At 35.5% G+C, this 20,813-nt stretch overlaps 1 protein-coding gene across 3 annotated transcripts; it reads right to left on the minus strand.

The window, feature by feature from the left end:
• Nucleotides 1-577: 577 nt before the first annotated feature.
• LOC120068968 (structural maintenance of chromosomes protein 4) lies at nucleotides 578-20,215 on the minus strand. 3 transcript variants are annotated; one of them, XM_039020607.1, is made up of 28 exons: nucleotides 19,776-20,215; nucleotides 19,575-19,664; nucleotides 18,197-18,298; nucleotides 17,905-18,081; nucleotides 17,701-17,831; nucleotides 16,464-16,542; nucleotides 16,202-16,359; nucleotides 15,634-15,709; nucleotides 15,384-15,512; nucleotides 14,897-15,041; nucleotides 14,492-14,622; nucleotides 13,959-14,111; nucleotides 13,682-13,871; nucleotides 5,904-6,037; nucleotides 4,709-4,867; nucleotides 3,833-4,141; nucleotides 3,566-3,742; nucleotides 3,254-3,337; nucleotides 2,968-3,177; nucleotides 2,802-2,891; nucleotides 2,574-2,695; nucleotides 2,337-2,489; nucleotides 2,151-2,258; nucleotides 1,917-1,977; nucleotides 1,520-1,654; nucleotides 1,196-1,283; nucleotides 1,027-1,099; nucleotides 578-941 (listed from the first exon to the last, which is right to left on the minus strand). In XM_039020607.1, exons 1-28 carry the CDS (start codon nucleotides 19,926-19,928, stop codon nucleotides 821-823), a joined length of 3,738 nt encoding a protein of 1,245 aa, XP_038876535.1. In that variant the 5' UTR covers nucleotides 19,929-20,215; the 3' UTR covers nucleotides 578-820. The 3 variants fall into 3 exon arrangements, with proteins under 3 accessions (XP_038876535.1, XP_038876534.1, XP_038876536.1); XM_039020606.1 differs by having other exon boundaries at nucleotides 17,905-18,084; XM_039020608.1 differs by lacking the exons at nucleotides 578-941; nucleotides 1,027-1,099; nucleotides 1,196-1,283; nucleotides 1,917-1,977 and having other exon boundaries at nucleotides 1,521-1,654; nucleotides 17,905-18,084.
• Nucleotides 20,216-20,813: the final 598 nt, after the last annotated feature.

A 20,813-nucleotide genomic window follows, 5' to 3' on the forward strand; every position in this document is an offset into this window, starting at 1 on the left:
TTAAAAATTTGTTTTGTTTTTAAAATTTGACAAAGAATTCAATCATTGTTCCTAAGAAACATGCAAATCATTGTAAAAAATAATTAAAAAAAATTTAATTTTCAAAAACTAAAAACCAACAAGAAAATGATTACCAAATAAAACTGAAATGCAACTAAACTTATGTTCAATAAACTAAATTTCGCCCTTTCTTTTTACTTTTAATTAAGATTTCAAAAATAATTAAAAATAAATAAATTAACTTGACATATTATTAATATAATTAAAAAAAAAGATGAATTAACTCAACATATTATTTATAAATCCAATTTCATTTTTTTTTCCTTTCATGTCAAATTTACTTGGGATAATTCAAATCATTATAAAGAGAATTAAATTAAAACATATTATAGAAAATTACCCCAATGTCCCCTTTTTTGCTAGACAGGTTTGTCAGTTGTATCAAATTAGACCTCCTATAAAAGGGAGGCTATTTTAGTTGTTCGGCACCTTTTGATCATTTCGAAATAAAACTCCAATGCTGAATTACATCACAAAATTCCACATTTGTCCTCGTTGCTTTTTGTTAACTCTTTCGTTTTCAACTAAATATGGGGATAAAATGGCTTATCCATTCATCATTTGAACTGTCCAATTACACACCACTTACAAATATCCATCCATGTTCTTCAATAATGGCTTTTAACATCAAACTTCCATCAGACATGCCATATGAAGTGACTTACAAAGATATTGCAAAAAGAAAAAGATTACTAGTTTTCTTTGTCATATATATATACACACACATACACATATACATAACAAAGCCAAAAGGGAAATGTCAAGCAACTTTCTCACATACTGAAAAGCTTCTTGGGTTGATGGTAATGCTCTTTGTGCAGTTATCAGTTTTATAGATCCCCACTAGTCTGTCTGCTAACTCAAACATATTGTTCCTCAAGCTGTAGAAATTATGAAACACAAAATCAATCATAAATAACATTGCCTGCCTAAATACTAACTTTGCACTTGGTGGGTTCATCAAACCTTATAATGATGAATTGAGCATCCTTGGTTCTATCCTTCACATAATGCCCAACAATTGATACGTTTTTGAAATCTACATCCACGATAACAATAGGTAAATGAAGCAAATTTTTTTCCGATAAATTATAAGCAGAAGAGAAGAAAACAGAATTATGCTCGGTGATTTTACCTAAAGCAGCATCAATTTCGTCCATCACATAAAGCGGAGTTGGCTTGTAGTGGTGAAGTGCGAAAACGAGAGCTAAAGAGCTTAGAGTCTGAAAGAAACAGTGATTCCATTAGAACTCAACATATGCATGTCATATATGCATGCATTCTGTCGTTTTCAGTGATTCCATTAGAATTCAACATATATGCCACATGATAAATACCAAGGAGTGATGAATGAGATAAGAAGTCTTGTTACTATGGTAGTTTAAAGGTACACAGAATGCATTTCTCAAGCCTTTGGAGGAAAAGAAAATGTATTCAAGATAATTAGAAAGGAGCCAACCTTTTCACCACCAGACAAGTTAGCAATATTCTTCCAGCTCTTTTTCGGCGGTCTGACACTGAAAACGACACCTTCAGAAAATGGATCCAAAGAGTCCACCAGCTCAAGTTCTGCATCACCTCCAAGTGTGATCATCTGTCAAAGAACATCAAGGGAATATATCAAAGCGTACTACTCAAAATACAATTAGCAACAAAGGACAATAAGAGGGATCTGGAAAAGAGAGGCCATCAGAAGGCTGATAACCATCAACCTTCAAGTGGAATTGCGATGCTCAATTTAGGAGAATCCAGTGGTTGCACAATCATTCAGTTTCATACAGTATTATGAAAGAGGGAAGCAAGAATGTAAAAGTGAATGACGAATGAAAGGAAAAAGAATGAGCTTAGATGAGAACCTGATACATTTCCTTTAACTTCAAAGATATAGCATTAAATCCGGACATAAACTCATCCAACCTAAATATGAACAAATAAAGCAAGAACTTAGGGGGAAAAAAAACAAAGTGTTGTTGGAGTGTTGATATACTTAAATTTACCTAATTTATCAACTTAAGCTTTTGAGTTCATTAGTGATTTAATAAGTGCAAATAATTGCAATACTTAGAAAAAAGAAGAAAATTTCAATTTACCTTTTTTTCCTCAGTTCATCATATTGCTTCTTCATGCCATCACGCTGCTGAGTGACTGTATTGAGATCCTCAACTCTTTCATTATACACCTCTACTTTTCTTCTATATCTGTCGAGAGATGGCATTTCAGGAAAAGAAGCAAGTGGAGATTCAATGCATAATAAAACTCAAAATGACTAGTCTTACTCAGTGATTGAATCAAGATTTGGATTCATTTCTTTTAGTTGTGCATCCAACAGCGTTACCATTTCAAGAGCCCTTTTCAGGTCACAACACTCATCAATGTCTTCTGCAAGAGTTGCCTGAAGCTTCTCGGGGTCAACAAGATCTTTGTGAATTCTGCCACAAGATATGCAATACAAATGCTTCATCCAAAAAAAAAACTTACTCCAAAATGTTCTTTATCTTTCAAAAGTTACTTACTGCTCCATATGTTTTGTTAAAGCAGTCTGCAAATCATCAAGCTTTGTCCTGCAACCCTTCTCCTTTAACTCTAATTCTTTGTACAACTTCTTCAAATCTTGTAGTTTGTACTCAGCATCAACCTATGTAACCAACACCCTTTCAATTTTGGTTCTCAATCTACGACGATAATAATAATTAAAAAAATAAAATAAAATAAAATACAGTCGTAGGCTTGTTGGGAGACACCTCTGATCCTCTGAGTTCATCCATAGTCTTCTTGACTTTATTATAGTTGGATTTGGATGTATCACAAACTTCTTCTTGCAGATGAATTAGCTGCACATGAAATGTACACAATTCTTCAGGAAAGAGCTCAAAAAATTGCATGGAAGTGGACAAGTAAACAATTAACCTTTTCGGTCTCTTTATAATTTTCTTGAACTGCAAATGCTTTAACTTCAATTTCTTTGAATTTTCCTTGCAAATTATTTTTCTCCTCCTCAAGTCGTTCCTTCTCCTTTTTTGAATCTTCAATAGCCTTTGTCAACTTCTTTATTGTTGCTTGGCTTGATTCTATTTGGACTTTAAAGCGATTGATATCTGTTCTGGTTTTGTTAATGTCCTACAAAGGACCAACATATGAATTTCTAACAAGTAATTCAATCATCTGAATATTGCCAAGTAATAGAAAGACTTACAGATTGAATCTTATTCACTTTGGACTTTTGAGCTTTCAATCTTTCACCACCAGCATTTTCGAGCTGACTTTGAAGTTCTAAAGCCTAAAATAGGGAGAGGCAATCAAACTGAAAATCATTGTCATGAAACCAATTTAAACAAATTGAAATGAATAGTTCATGCAACAAGCTTTGCAACACTAAAATATAAATATGTCAAACATGAGAGAGATAAATATATACAATAAATCAATTGACATTGCACTTGACCCTAAAGATATCGTAGTAACATATAAGCAATCTCAAGAAAATACAGACATGCTCCTCGCATACCTTTTCTGATAGCTTTTTGGAGCCTAACACAAGTCTATCGATCTCTTTCTCCTCTTCCAAGATAAAATTCCTCAGCTCCTGCAATCGCTTGAGCTCATCATCTTTTGGTTTCGATGCAGCCTCAAGGGAACCTAATTGCTTTTCAAGATAGCTATGTTGTGAAGTTAAACTGTCAATCTGTGTAGACCAATAAAAGCAAACAAATAGAACATGTTAAAACTACGTCAACTATCAAAAGACAGCTGAAAAGGCAATCAGTGAAACTACCTCCTGCTGCCTTTTGGCTAATAACATCTCTAACTCTTCAACTGCTTTCTCTGAAACTTGGTGACGTTGCACAGCATCAGCAATTCTTAGACGGATTTTGTTCAGGGCATCAACCATATCTGAGAGGTCTTTCTCAGCTTTTACAAATGCTTCTTTTGATACACTGGCAGATCGAATTGATGTACCCATCTTACCACCACGAGGCATACGTCCCCCGCCACTCATGGTTCCAGATTTTTCCAACAGGGCACCATCAAGAGTTACAACACGTCGAAAATCGTTATTGCCGCCATATGCAATTCGTGTTGCCTGAGTAAAATGAAGCAACATGAAACCTCACTCAAAGTCTGGAACTCAAATAAACTTTAAAGAGCAATATTATTGTAAGCGAAGAAGTTTATCCCACTTTAAATTCTTTCTTTGTTGCATAGAATGGTTTTAACCTTCATTTTTTTTCTTCTTCATAAGAACAGAATCAGATAGTTTATATTGTCTTTGTACAACTTTCCAACGTGAATACATTTTCTTTTATCAAAATAATAATAATAATAAGACGGCAAGGATACACTTATGTCAATCAAAGATCATTGCATGTAGAGCCACGTCAAAGAAATAACTAAATTATCCCAAGGTTGAAGCCAGAGAGATTATTGGGAATTTCAGCCATGAATTGGCTATCCAAAGTCCAAACTAGTTACAAAGGATACAAGAGGCAGACATTTTCTCAAAAGTCGGCAGCATACTGCAACATTTACAACATCCGTTGTACACTTACCAGCTCCAATAAAATTCTTTCTGAACATGTGCATCATCTTTGGCAGTTCAACATAAAGACATTAAAGAGTTTATAATGCACAATAAAGTACTAGAACCAACCTGCTCAAGATCCTTAGCAACAACTGTATTCCCCAATGCAGCAAAGAAGGCAAGCTTCATCCTATCATCTCGTACCTTAATTAAATCAAAGAGGCGAGGAACCCCCTCAGGAGTGGTAACCTTTGCCTTCAACTTTGACAAATGATCAACCTGCTTTTCCTGCATGATGAAATAAAAGATAAGTCATTCCAAATTTCAAATTGCATGCTTAGCTTATTAGGATGAGTACGACACAGTAGTTTGCAAGACATCAAAAGAATTTTCAAATTTATATAATGCCTCAAGAAGAATTGCAAATATATATTTCCTCAAGTATTGACCATTTATGAAGATTGCTGACCGAAAGTACCACATAATTGTTTATTCTCAGTTACATGTAGAAGCAAAAATATTTCATGAAATCCCCAAGATTATAATTGCAAAACAATTGAACTAATGGAATTTATGAAATAAAATAACAAGCAACACAAGAATCTTAATAGCCAAGGTTTCAATGTCAAATGGCTTATGATCTATAACATATGGACACTTTAATGTGCACATCATTGTGTCTGACGTGTGTCTTAACACTCCAATACTTGTTGGACACCTGTTGAACATTTGAGAAACACAATGGTCACATATCATATAGTAGTTGAACAAATTGAATACAAGTACAATACTTGTTAAGCACAATAAATATGTGTCGAACACTCATGTACACTTTGAGGATGAAGTATATATAAATGCATAAGCATTATTGACCTTAAATATCTTTTTCTGTTAAGATACTAATTCACTTAGAATATTAATAAGTTGGTTTGGGATCTTCAAATGTATCTTGAATATCTGGACATAAGCATCATAGACTAAAACAAACTTTTAGCTTGGGAACTCATTAACCGATGTATATTTGAGAAAAACTATGCATGCATAAATAGTTTTAACAAATGTTGCCATGCCAGGTCGTGTTCTGGAATTCTACTAATTAATGTGTCATCATAAACAGCCGTATCGTGTCCATACCTCATGTCTGTGCTGTGCTTCTTAACTTTCAATTGTGAACAAGCAAGAAAATTTAAAAGTACAGTTGTCTTGTGTCCATCAAAATACCAAGCACATAAATTCATTCCTCAAGTTGCAAAAAGAAATGACACCAATAATATCTTAGAAGAATAAAATTTCTGTATGTCAACATACTAAAAAAATATGATACCAATATCATGAAAGTTGCAACACCAAGATTTTCCCTTCGCAGTAATTCTACACAGGCTTGTGCAGCACCAGATGTTTCCACTACAATATAATCAAGTCCATGACAAGCCGTTGATATTGCAACATCATACTTTGCTGCAAACACAACACCAGTACACCAAAATTGTAAATATATGGAATGAAAAGACTAGATACAAGTTGTAGAGCAACCATATTCATGGCTTCATGTACAAATACTATTAGGAAACAGAAAGAATTGCGTTATATATAAATTTTCAAAGGCACATAATAACAAAAGGCTTGACAATAACATCTAAAGTAATTATACCCGTAACACTCCAAGTTGTTCTTAAAGTTAAATGTTGAAAACATGTAGTATTTTATTTTGAATTAAGATTTTATACGAAATCTAATTGTTTTAAGTCTAACTAATGAAAGAATATTTCTAAAATCTAAAACATTGAGATTAAAATTAGCTCATAAATCCTATTGGCAATTAAATAAGTACCAAATAAAGTAATAATTTTCTTAATAAAAGGAAAGGTTGTGAATAATAATAATAAATACTTAGAGACGGTGGAAAACGTGTGTGCGCATGCATGTGTGTGTGTGTGCGCGCGTCTGCATGTGTGCGTCGCATGTGTGTATGTGTGGCTGGGAGTGAATTTTGGTAAGTGGAGTAACTGGGAGAGCATCACTCTCTTTTGGAATTTCAACTTTCAAGTAAGCTACTTTTCTTCATTTTGTTTTACTTTTATTTGCTCCTTTCTTTTCAATTACGAAATTGGTTAATGATTAATCTAAATTTAACAACTTTCTTGTCACATAAGTTTTAAGACTTCACTTAATATATGTACATGTTTTTAGTAATTTGTAATTCAAGATTATTTGTGCACTAAATTATTAGCAACAATTATCAATAATTTAGCAACAAAGTTTCTTTTAACTTATAAAGTATTACTAAAAAATAAGGGAAGGAAAAATAAACACCAGGTTTACGTGGAAAACCCTAGGCCAGGGATACCATACTAGGAGAATTTTATTAATTTTTGTCACACTATAAAACACTCCAGACTCATATATAAATAGATCTGGCAGAAACCTAAATATAGTAGGAACATGTAAAAAAATTAAAACGCCCTTAGGGCAAATACTCCTTATTTCAACAAGTATAAACATTATATTAACCTATAACTTTAATATAGCTTGAATTTTAGTGTTACTGGTCGTGCCACTAAATTAGGGTTTTATGTTATTTTGATGTTTTTAAAGTGATCCCAGCTAAAACTTATTTTAAATATTTTAATAGAGCCATTCTTTGTAAGATTCGGGATGAGAGGAATTTTAGGATTTTTAAAGGAAAAGAAAGATCCCTTAGGGAGGTTCTTGAATCATCCATTTTCTTTGCTCTTTTTTTGTGTAAACATTTACAGCACCTCAATGGTTACAATTTAAATTTCCTTGTATCTCTTTGGATATCACATTCATCAATAAAATAGTTTCTTATAAAAGTTATTATATATATATATATAATATTAAAAAGAAACTTATTTTAAATATTTTTTAAAAGTAAAAAAAAAAAAAAAAATCGATACAAAATCAGTGTGAACGAGTCCGGTAAAAATCTAGGGGTGTGTTTGGGGCAAGAACTATCCTAAGACTACAATAACACCCTCTTGTTACAGTAAATACTATTTTGTATTTCCCAAATAGTTACAGTAAACACTATTTGAAAACCCCCATTTGCTACATTTTTTACTATTTGCTATAGCTTTTACTCTTTTACATTCATCGTTTTTTTATTCTGATGAAAAAGGAAGAAGAAAGGAACATAAAGTTTAACGTGGAAAACCCTAGAACAGGGAGAAAAAATCACGATAGTAGACTACTATTTTTTATTATTTTCTGATACACAAAATACAAGAAGACTGCTCAAATAAATAGACAAGTAGGAAACCCTAGGGTCAGGTTAAATTACAAATATGCCCCTAGGGCTAAAAATACTTATTTTCAACACTCCCCCTCAAGTTGGGGCGTAGATATCAATAAGACCCAACTTGCTAATACAATAATCAAAACTGTGTCTAAGCATCTCTTTCGTGAGGACATCCGCGACTTGTTGATTTGAAGGAATATAGGAAATGCATATGCTACCATTGTCCAATCTCTCCTTGATGAAGTGTCTATCAATCTCCACATGTTTTGTCTTGTCATGCTGAACAGGATTATTTGTAACACTTATTGTTGTTTTATTGTCACAGAAAAGCTTCATCGGGAGATTACTGTCTTGATAGAGATCCGACAAAACTTTCTTCAACCATATCTCTTCACATATCCTTAGACTCATGGCCCTGTATTTAGCTTCAGCGCTGTTTCTGGCTACAACCCCTTGTTTTTTACTCCTCCAAGTAACCAAATTACCCTAGACAAAGGTGTGGTTTCCAGACATCGATTTTCTATCAACAACAAAACCTATCCAATAAGAATTGGTGTAAGTTTCAATGCAGCATTTATCAGGCTTTCTGAACATCAAGCCCTTATCAGGAGTTGTCTTCAAATACCTTAAAATGTGTTCAATGGCAATCACATGTTCTTCGTAAGGAGCTTGCATGAATTGACTAACAATACTAACTGCATAGGATATATCAAATCTAGTATGGGATAAGTAAATCAATTTCCCAACGAGACGCTAATATATCTCTTTATTAACTGGAACTCTGTTATCCATATTACTAAACTTCGCATTGAATTCCACGGGGGTGTCAACAGGCTTACACCCAATCATACCTGTCTCTTAAAGCAAGGGTGTATTTCCATTGAGAAACTGAAATGCCTTCTTTTGATCGAGCAACTTCCATTCCAAGGAAATACCTTAATCTTCCAAGATCTTTAATCTCGAACTCGGCCATTTTCTCTTGAAGTCTTATAACCTTTGTGGCATCATCACCGGATAGAACTATGTCATCAACATAAACAATGAAGACCACAATCTTCCCTGATACGGACTTCTTTGTAAATAACGTGTGGTCTGAGTGCCCTTGATTATACCCTTGGGATTTTACAAAGGTAGTGAATCTATCAAACCAAGCCCTCGGAGATTGTTTCAACCCATACAACGATTTCCTCAATCTAAGACTCGGTGTGTGTTTAAACTAACTTTCGAAACTAGGAGGCGGACTCATGTAGACTTCCTTTTCTAACTCACCATTAAGAAACACATTGTTTACATCAAGTTGATGAAAAGGTCAATCTTTGTTTACAGCCACTGATAACAGAACTCGAACGGTATTAAGCTTGGCCACCAGAGAAAAGGTTTCTGAATAGTCTTTTCCAAAGGTCTAAGTAAAGCCTTTGGCAACCAGTCTAGCCTTATATCTGTCGATCGTTCCATCAGACTTGTATTTTATGGTGAAAACCCATTGCATCCAACCGTCTTGTGTCCTTCAGGGAGAAAAACCTGATTCTAAGCCCGTTCTTCTCAAGAGCCCTCATTTCTTCCATAACTGCACCTTTCCACTCAAGAATCTTCATTGCCACATGTATGCTACTTGGTATCATTACTGTATCCAGGCTTGTGCTGAGAGCCTTGAACTCGAGTGACAAGTTACTGTAAGACATGTAACTGTGCATAGGATACTTCGTACAGGATCTAGTGCCTTTCCTCAGGGTAATGGGAAGATCGAGAGAAGCGTCATGACTTTTCATCTCGTTTGACCTTCCACCACATTCGGTAGTCTACTCCAAAGCTTTATCTTCTAAGGGATTTTTCACACATTCATCCTCCCTTGTAACACTCTCACTTTCTAGAGTTGTTTCCTCAGCATTGTTATTTTCAACTGCATCTGCATCGTACATGGCATCCTTGGCACAACTGTTGACAATTTTTTTCATCTTTACTCATACTGCAAGTATCATTCTCAGCACAAGTACCAACATCATTAGAGGCAGGAATACAAGTAGCTGGAGCTGACACTAGGTCCAACTTATGGACCGAAGCCAGAAAAGCAACAGGTGGCACTGTTTACTTCCTGAGATTCTTCCTATAGTACGTTATCCACGAGACTTGATTGGTGGGGAGAACTGTATCGTTACTACTTAAGATAGGCTCAGGTTCAGGTGACAACTCTAATGGTATTAGAGATATGGACCAATTAGTCTCTTCACTAGAACTCTCCCCCTGAAGATGACTAATAGGGAACAACGGTTGATCCTCAAGAAAGGTAACATCCATGAAAACGAAATATTTTCGAGAAGGTGGGTGATAACATTTATACCCACGTTGATGGAGAGGATACCCAACAAACACATTTTTTAGCACGAGTAAACTTTGTGCGATTAGAACCGTGGGCATGAACAAAAACAACACACCCGAACACCTGGAGAGGCACATCAGGGATAAGGTGGGTGGTTGGATACGACTCTTTGAAACAGTCGAGGGTTGTGAAAGTTTAGGACACGAGAAGGCATGCGATTAATCAAATGAGTTGCAATAAAAATAGCATCCCCCATAAATAGGATGGAAGGAAGGTGGACAACATGAGGGAACATGCAACCTCCACCAAATGGCAATTCTTTCGTTCAGCCACTCCATTCTGCTGAGGAGGGTAAGCACAGGAACTTTGGTGGACAACTCCCTTAGATGTCAGGAAATTCCAAAAAGAATTGTTAAAAAACTCACGCCCGTTATCACTTCGCAAAGTTGCGATTTTCGTGTTGAATTGGGTTCCACAGTAGTATAGAACTACAGAAACATAGATGACACATCGGACTTATCTGTAAGAAGGAAAACCCAAGTAAGCCGAGTAAGGTCACGAACCAGCGTTTACCAATAACGGTGGTGATGGGTGAGGAACCCCAAACATCATTGTGGATAAGGGTGAAAGGTATGGATGGCTTGTAAGGCTGAGAGTGAAACGAGACACGGTGTTGTTTGGCCCGAATACACGCATCACAAAACAAAGAAGAAATATTAACATTACAAAACAGATGAGGGAATAAATATTTCATGTATTGAAAACTAAGATGCCTAAGGCCAAAATGTCATAACATAAAACCATTTTCAGAAGTAGAATAACACAAAGAAACGAAATTAGCCCTATAACAATTCTTAAAGAAAGTATCATCAGTCAAGAAATAGACTCCCTTATCGTATCGAGCAATGTCAATCGTCGTCCCCGAGCTCAGATCTTGAAACAAAAAAGAATCCAGTGAGAAAATAGCTTGCCAACCTAGATCTCTAGTAATTTTATTGTTGGACAATAAGTTATAAGAAATCTTTGGAACATGTAGCGCATCACGTAACATTAAACCCTCAAATGGTGAAAGGTGGCCCTTTCCTGCAACCGGAGCAAACAACTCATCTGCAATTCTAATCCTTTCATTACTAGCACTTGGACAGTATGAAATAAATTGATCAGATGAGCTGGTTAGATGGTCCGTAGCTCCCAAATCAATAATCCATGGTTTTTTACCATTGACACTAATAAGACCTAAGGATTGAATCGTACCTGACTAAGCAATGGCACTGACACCAACAACACTTGAATTATTCTGACCATCTACTGGAGGTTGAGTCTAAGGATTTCCACTCGTTGAATCACTCAAAGAGCGCGTCCAGGGTTTGACTTGTCATGTGCTGACGCCGTCTGCTATTTGAAGGTCTCCCATGCAACTTCCAACACTGATCCTTCGTATGCCACAATTTTTTGCAGTGTTCACAAACAAGAGGGGGTCTACTATTCTGCTTATCACTGTCATACCCAAAAGATTTCGTAGTAAAAGCAGCAGCATCTGTTGAGGAGATTACGGGGTTATTCATGGCACTTAATTTGTCTTCTTCTAGAAGAACCTCTGAACAAACCTCCATGAGGGAGGGTATGGGACGCTGTTCCAAAATCCGACTACGTACCGCATCGAACTTCGAATTCAACCCAGCTAGAAAGTCATATACTCGATTTGTTTCCTCAATCTTGAAATGTTGTACTCCCCTACAAGGACAATCCCAGACCATCTCACGACACAAGTCCATCTCCTGCCACAATAGGAATAATTTATTGAAGTAGGACGTCACATCCATTGATCCCTGTTTACATTCATGGACCTGTTTGCGTAACGTATACAACCAAGAGGCATTTTGTTTCTTTGAGTATAACTTCTGCACAGCATCCCAAATATCTCGAGCGGTTGCTGCATAAAGTAATGGCTTGCCAATTTGAGGTACCATGCTGTTAACTAGAACCGATCTCCTTTCCAGATGCGTTCTAGAGGGTCACCAGGTCTCGGTTTCAGTATCTTTCCCGTTAAGAACCCAAATTTATGACATCCCTCAAGAGCCATCTTTGATTGATTGTGACCATGAAAAATAGTTTTGGCCATTCAGCTTCTCTCCAATAATAACTCTGCAAAGTTTAGACAAAAAATTTGTTGTGGGTAAAGCAGTGAAAGAATTTACCAGATTCTCAGAATACATCGGTAGATTGGCTGAGAGATCTGGTTGAGCTAATTGTGGGCTTGTACCAAGAGCCGCTCTGAGAGCTGCAATCTGCTGTTGAAGATGGGCAAACTGACATTGTACCTCATTTGGAGAAAAACTAACAAGGCCTATATTGCCCTGATTCCCCGGAGACGGTTGCTGTCCAAGAAACTGGGAGGAAAACTCTCCAAGCTTAAAGCCCATTAACTGATTGATGTTGGCGCTGCCGCTTGAAGCCACCAGGATTAGACCATGAGCCACGCCACTACCGCTTGGCGCGGCTGTGAGACCTTGCTAACCAAAGAAGGGAATTTGGTTGGGTTGAGGAGAATTGTCGTTGATCGAACCGCTTAGGTTGAAGAGAACTGTCGCTGGATTGGTGCGCCTAGAACCGGCTCCGGTGTGCGAACTCGGTTGCAAGGGTCGAAGGAGGCCAGCAACGTGGTGGTCGGCCGCAACAACACCTGACAGGACCGAGCCGATCTGTTGACTGAAAGACCGCGGCTGGTGTGAGTGCAACTGGGCAACGAGGGTTGGATCGAAGCTGATCTGATGCTTCTGGTGGGTTTCGACTGGGCGATTAGAGCCGATCTGCTGGGCGGCTCCATCTTGGCTGGTCCTTGTTGCAACCGACTGAAGAAGGTAAGGAAATGCGGTCTGGAAATACTGTTCAATAGCCACCTGTATCATGGTAGCAACATCGACGCTAGTGGCTCCACTAATTCCTATAGAGGCTGTTGATGGACACTGTTGTTGATTCTTGTCAATGACGGCAAGGGTTTCGTTGCCATGCTCTGATACTATGATGAAAAAGGAAGAAGAAAGGAACACAAAGTTTAACATGGAAAACCCTAGAATAGGGAGAAAAAATCACGATAGTAGACTACTATTTTTTATTATTTTCTGATACACAGAATACAAGAAGACTGCTCAAATAAATAGACAAGTAGGAAATCCTAGGGTCAAGTTAAATTACAAATATGGCCCTAGGGCTAAAATACTTATTTTCAACATATTCTTTGTTAGAATATTTACTATTTCCTTCTCAAACTAAAATAATTTACACCACAAACACATACTATTATAACTCAAACTAAAATAATCCACACTTCAAACACAAACTATTATAATCCAACTATAATAACTCAGGACTATAATACCAACTCCTTACCCCAAATGCCCCCTAGGTTGTTAGGGTACCATATGCCCAAAATAGCATTATGATTTTTATAGCCAAACATGGAAAATTTTAAGATATGCAACGAGTTAATATCAAAAGAATAGTATCCCAAATATAGAAAACTCACCATCGATAGCACCTAAATCACCCATTCGCCCATATATACCCTCAATCTGATTGGTTTCCTTTGCCTTCAAAATTGCTTTTAGGACCGATCCCTGACTTTTCTCTGAATCCATAACAGACTTAAGTTCTGCAACCTTCTGCCTTGCAGCATGTTCTAGAGGAATAAGTGATTCTTGTTCCTTAATACACTCCTAAAAAGATGGTGAATCACTTTCATCATTTACCATAGCATAACTTCATAAAAGAAAATGATAGAGAATTTCTCTTAAAACACATACTTGTTCTTCTTCTCGAGCTTTCAAGGTTTCCAGTTTTCTCTTTTGAAGCTCATTTTTAATCTGTTCAATGTTTGAAGACTTTTCTTCTATGTTTTTCAGTATGTTAACCATCTGCTTGCGAGCATCATCAAAAGTTGCACGACCAACTTCATGCTGAAACAATCACCACAATTTCAGTCAAAAAGATAGAATTCTAACTCCACGTCTCCTAGAAAGGTATTACCATTGTCACGTTACAATAAAAAGGTATTATATTATCATATAGTAACCTTCTCTTTAATTTATAATAATTGTTTCCATTTTTCTTCTTCCACAAGCAAAAAAGATATTATCAATGATCCGGGAAAAAGGAACTTGCAGCCTTAATTATCATATAAAGTACCACACAAAAATGCCATATGAAAATCAACTTTAGTTTGAGACGATTTCTGCAAATGTGTAGACCTCACTGTGTAGTAGAAAAGGTTATTCTGGATGGTGGATATTCAATCATCACTGTGTAGTCCAAGAAATGCATTAGTGATATTTTTTACCTTCTCACTCAACAGTTTGCTCTCAGTACATGCGACTTCAAGTTTCCCTTTGTGCTCAGTCAGTTGCTTTTCCCAAGGTTCCAATTCAGAACGAACTGTTGCAAGCTCTGAGCGGTACCTCTCAGTTTCAACTAGATGCAAATGAAATAAAGAAAAAACAAATTACAAAAATAATGATTACAACTTTGGCACTAACAAATACTCAACCTCTATAAAGTTCTTCTAGCAACAGAAAAAATTAGAGACTTTGAGGCCAAGGTTAGAGACGATTAATAAACAATTATAAAAATAAGGTTTTAACAAACTCAGTCAATTGATCTAAAGTACAGCGAGCATGATTAAAAATACAAACACAAGATACTCCTCAACCATCATCCTCAAACATACATAAGAAAATTAAACTACCTTTTGAACTCTCTTGAATCTCGTCCAAGATCTTTTCCTCATCTGAAAGAAGTTTTTGAAATTCTGGAATACTCTCCTCAAGCTTTGGAATCAAGCTTGTTGATTCTTCACACTCCTTCCTTAAGTCATCAAATTTTATAGAATCCTGTAATAAAAGATAGGATAAGATTTAGAATAATTGTAATTGGTAGCATTTTTAGGGATGATAACTAAGTGTATAGCATCATTTTTAAAAAATTGCAAATATAACAAAGTCTATCAGTGATAGATTTCTATCGTTGATAAACTCTTACCAGCAATATGGCCTATCACTGATAGATACCTACCAACAATATGGCCTATCACTGATAGACTATCTAAATTTTTCCGTAATTGTAAATTTTTTACATTGTGTTATATCTACTAATACTTTGAGTCTGATTGCTATTTTTGCAACTGTCCCTAAGATTTAAAAATGTGCTTAATACAAATTGGACACTGTTCACACCTTTTCAAGCTTATCATCAAGTTTCTTAATCTTTTGCTTTATGTGTTTCAAATCCTCACGATATTTAACATCCTGACGTTCAAAGTCCTTAAATTTTTCTTTGCATCTTCGCAAGTCATTGTCAAGTTCCTGGATGCACAAGTACAAAATACGGGTATAAATTAGTCACATAATAGATTACAATTTTGAAATCAGGTCAAACAAAAAGAATTTAAATCTTTTAACAAAGTTGGAAGAATGCAAAACGAACCTCTTTTCTTTTCATATTTTTTTCATGCACAGCTTCAAGCTCCTTCAACTCCTTGCTAGTTTCACGAATCTTTTCCCTACAACAAGACATTTACATTGCATTAGCATACATCATGGACATAAGTCTAAACCAATATGGTTTTATTTTTATTTTTTTATGTTTTTTTTTTCTGATGATAAGAAACAAGGAAAAAAATAACTTACCCAACAAAAAGAACCTAGGGGCCGGGAGAAAATGGCTCCCCCTCCCCCAAGGAATTACTTAAAGAAAGCCTTCCAATTAAGAATAATGAAGGAAATAGGATAATCACAAAATAAATTGCTTTAGCTTTTACACCACCGAGCAACAGTGAGCTGTACAAATATGGTTTTATTTGGTGAATGAAAACTCAACAATTGGAAGCCATCAATTAATATCATTTATTCAAGCTCAAGATTCAATGTGATGAAATTACGACTAAACTTTACTTACTCAACTAAGTATAAGGGTAAAATCTAGATTTTTTACCAAGTTTAACAGAGTGGCGAAATAAAGGAAGGGCAAAAGTAGAAAGAGATAAAGAAAGAACCTCTCAGTTTTCTTATTTGCTTCTAAGGTGGACAGTTCAGCTTGCAGTTCAACTATTCTCTTTGTAGTATCCCCATGAGCTAGTTTAGAGGCTTTCTCTCGCCACTTTAAATGTGATAATTCTTTGAGCATGTAAGCTTCCGCTTCGTTCTTCACCCCCTGTTTTGTGTAGATGTAAAAACTTTTTTTTTTTTTTGAGAAATAAAAAACTATTTCATTTATATATCAGGAAATTGTTTCTAGTATATAAAAGGGTACTCTACCTCCAAGCCATCTCTTTCCTTCTCAGCTAACTTAACCATTTGCACCACACCAGAACGTTTCTCATTGAGGGATTCTAGCCTGAAAGACCAATCACAAACAATATATACAATGGTTAAAATCCATTTAGAATATATATATAGATAGATAGATAGATAGATAGATAGATATGTATGTATGTAAGTATGTATGTAGCTCATAATGGCAGTGACAAATATAAAAAGATTAAATCAATCCTTTGGGTCTTGGGTTTTTGAAAAGTTCAAAAATTAGTTGTTTCCACATCCATTTCACGTGACTTATGATCTTTAATTTTGAAGAATTTTAAATTTTTTAAAATAATAGTAATATCGCTTATACCATTAGATTTATAATTAAAGCAATATTTCATAGGAATACAATATTTAATAGGAACAGAATAATGAAAAAGAAATCACACTGTTGAAGCTATTTTTCTACCGGTAGTGAACAAAGATGCACGTTTCACACCCTCAACCCCAAGATAACAAACTCAAAAAAGTTATTCACCCAATATTGGGGAAAAATATAACTCAAACACAAATTATTTCTGTTCCTAACTCTATCCTTAAGGAATAAAGATTTTGATTTGAAATTTAATTGTTGAGTAAACTTTTCCTTTCTTTATATAGTTTTGAGAGTGGTTTGATGAATCAGATAAACTATATACTCATTAAGTGACCTTTGCTCTCCTATGTCTTTTTATATCACTAACATTTCGAGCACAAAAGTTTATGACTTATATTTAAAAACTTGAGCTGCAAAAGGCATTTTGTGCCTTCAACTTCCATTTCTTTTCTTACCCAAATATGCTCTAAGTGGTATTTTTTCTTAAATAGAAACAAAAATTTCATTGATATAATGAAAAGGGACCAATGCTCCAAAACATAACATCTTCAATTATAAGATAAATATAGGAGAGAATTGAGGAATACAGGCCAAAAAAAAATAAAAATAAAAACCTTTAACCAAGAAGCACAAAAGACTTAAATAGAGATCCCCAAAAGAAACTAAAAGACAAACCTGAACCAAAACAAACAAGACCAAGCAAATATGCTCTAACTGGTAGAACTAGTTTCTTCTCCATGAAACTAGATCTTAAGATCAATTATGTAAATATCTATTTCTGATGTTCCAAGAGCACCAACAGTAACTCTCACGGAATAATGGCAAACAGAAAACCAATAAGAAACTAATAAAATTGAGGAAAAAGACACTTACTGCTTGCTTGACTCATCAATCATTTCAACATATTTGATGGTTCCAATTATATCCTCGAGATATTCAAGAAAGCCCTCATCATGAGGTCCTTGAGCTTTTGGCTTCATCAGTGAAATCTGCTCAACTTCACCCTAATAAAACCAGAGATATATCATACTTCATAGAAATATTTCACTCAGATGCAACCAACGCTATTGAACTAACCTGAAGAATTAAAAAGCGATTGTTGTCCAAGTCAACTCCTTTACCCTTCAATTTTTTGGTAACTTCAGTGAAGTTACTTGCACGATTATTAATGTAATATTTAGAAGAGTTATCGCGGAAGGCAGCCCGCGTTATAACAAAGTCACTTCCTGGAACAGCTTCATATGCTCCATCATCCTGCTATGTTAGTCAACAACATACATCAAACTGAGTTATTGATTCCCAAAAAACAATACATTATGAAAGCATGCATGACATTGGTAGTAAAAATGAATTGTTGATCAAAAGTTACCAAATCAATTATTTCTTGGAAGTGAACTGAAACACTTGCGCTTTCTAAATTCTTGTGATTGGTGGAATTATGAATTAGCTCGGAGACTTTGTTGAGTCGCATCTGCACATCATTTTTTACTATTAGAAACAACAAGGAAAATCTAATAACTCATTTCCATTGTATTGATCATATCATTCTTATGTTGTGTACTATGCATCCATGTAAGAATGATAGTCATACATTATTATTCCCTCTCCTCTATATTATGTTCAATTTATAGCAATAATTCTCATTTCATTATATCTTCCCGTTTCACCTTCATCTTTCTCTCATTGCCTAAACTCTCATCTGATATCAAAAAATTCACTCTCGTCACCATGGCACTTGAAAAGGAGCTACCCTACAAACACCACTACATGCAAGACTACAACTACAACATGATAATTACATGATTTTCATACAGAATTTTGGTGGGATGTATAACCAAAACCTTGAGAGTACAACTACAACCACCTTAGTAAATCCACCTTCTATTCAACCCCTTGGGTAACCAATATCTCACCATGAAGTTGGTTAAAAGGAACAACATGATGTGGATGTCGATGAACTTGGTTGAGCTGCGAGGAAAATAACTAAAGAGTCTTGTTTTAGGAACCACAGCTCAACGTTTTTTCTGTCAAGGGAAACACAAGGCTAATGGTAAATCAAGTTTACGATGCCTTGGTCACCACAAACCACTCCTTCTATAGCTCCTTCAATACTTCAAGATAAATGTTGAGAACTCCTGAAAATCTCTTGAAGCATAAATTGCTCCAAATTGGCTCACGGACAGTGGAGGAAGTAAACACACAACAATTGATATTAGATTGCCAACTCAGATAGAAAGTTGAGTACAATGAAAATGAAACTCCAGCAATGGGTAATAGCCCTAAACTAAATGGTGCATATTGAATCTCCACTCTTTGTGGTTCAAAACATACACACCACTTACTTCTTTATCTAAGCAACATTTCACAAGCCTTACAAATCAAAAGGTAAACAAGAATTTCAAAGTTAAATAGTTAAAAATCCTCCCCTCAAAATTTTTGTACTAAACAAATGAACTACTATTTATCATGTCATCTTTGAGTTCAATGTAAAATCACTACTTTGTTAAGAACAAGGGGAACACGAATAATCATGTTCCATAAGGGAGTTAACAAAAATGGACCTGCATAACCTTCCCAGATGGCGAAACCAAGTCCACAAAAGGGGTGGCATTAATAAAAGCATGAGAGTTCCAGAAAATTTAACTTGAATTTATATTGTTAATCTACAAAGTTGTATTGTGAGCTCTAACTCTGAAACTCAGAGGGGAAAATATTCCCGAAGCAGAGAGTACGTTTAGAGGACCTACCTGTTTAGCTCGCTTTCCAAACACAAATAACATAGCATCGATTACATTACTTTTTCCACTGCCATTCGGTCCAACCACCGCAGAAAAACTCTGAAACCAGAAAATGTAAAAGAAAAAAAAAATCAAGTACAGAAGAAGTGCTATAATTCCACAATTGTGAGCAGGAAATGAAAAACCCTAGGTTTGAAATGGGTGAGGAACCTTATGGAAGGGTCCAACGCGTTGTTCCCCAGCATAGGACTTGAAGTTGCACAAAACCATTTCCTTAATGAAGAGCCTGGGAGGTCTGGAAGTTCCATTGAAAGAATCGGCACTTTCCGCCATCATCTCATCCACGGCTTCGCTGCTAACCATTTGAGAAAAGATTTGGTTGAACCGAATGTGAATCTGGAATGGAGGCGAATTGGTCTGGACCTGAGCAAGATCGTGAGTGAACGGAGGCAGGAGCTAGCTATATGGAAGTAGATCCTTACAACAAAACCTAGATTAGGCTAAGAAATTTGTGATTTAGGTAATTCAGAGCAGAGTTGATGAATGTTAGGTTGAGCAGAAGTGGAACTGAGTTGAATAATCAGAGGAGTTGAATGCGATTGTGAGGATTGTTGAGGAGCTTGAGGATAGAGGAACAAAACTTTTCCTCTACTGGTCTTTCATAAATAGGTTCAAATATCACAAATTCAGCGCGCGGGAAAACCGTAGAGGCTCCAACTTTCAAAACCAAGATGGGCCCTTCAATTCAGGCCCAAACAACAAACCCCATCCACGCATAACCTAGGTATGGGTTGGCTTGGCCCAAAGCCCAACTTTATTCCTTGGCCCAATACCTCACAGATCTCTTAAATTTTTTTATTTTTTTTTATTACTTCATTATGAGCTTTTGGCTATAATCTTGGACCAATTTAACATTTTCTCAATTATTTCAATATTTTATAAATTTGTAATTATTTTCTCATTGATTTAATTTTTCGAATTTGACTTTGGTTTTATTTTTAATCTATTTTGGTTGAAATGCATTTAATATAAGATAATTCAAATTTATATTTTCGTAATTGTAGAATTTGTTTATTTTCTTTCCTATGTTTACATGAAAAATAGCTCACCTCACCATTTTTTTCATCTTTATTTTTGACATATACAATAACTTATGGAAATTTTGGTGATGAATATTAGTATGGATAAGTGTTGTAACTTAATATTTTGTGTATACATGAGTATATATAGGTTGTATATGGTAGAGAT

Source organism: Benincasa hispida, unplaced genomic scaffold (assembly GCF_009727055.1).
Source record: "Benincasa hispida cultivar B227 unplaced genomic scaffold, ASM972705v1 Contig159, whole genome shotgun sequence".
Taxonomy (NCBI): Eukaryota; Viridiplantae; Streptophyta; class Magnoliopsida; order Cucurbitales; family Cucurbitaceae; genus Benincasa; species Benincasa hispida.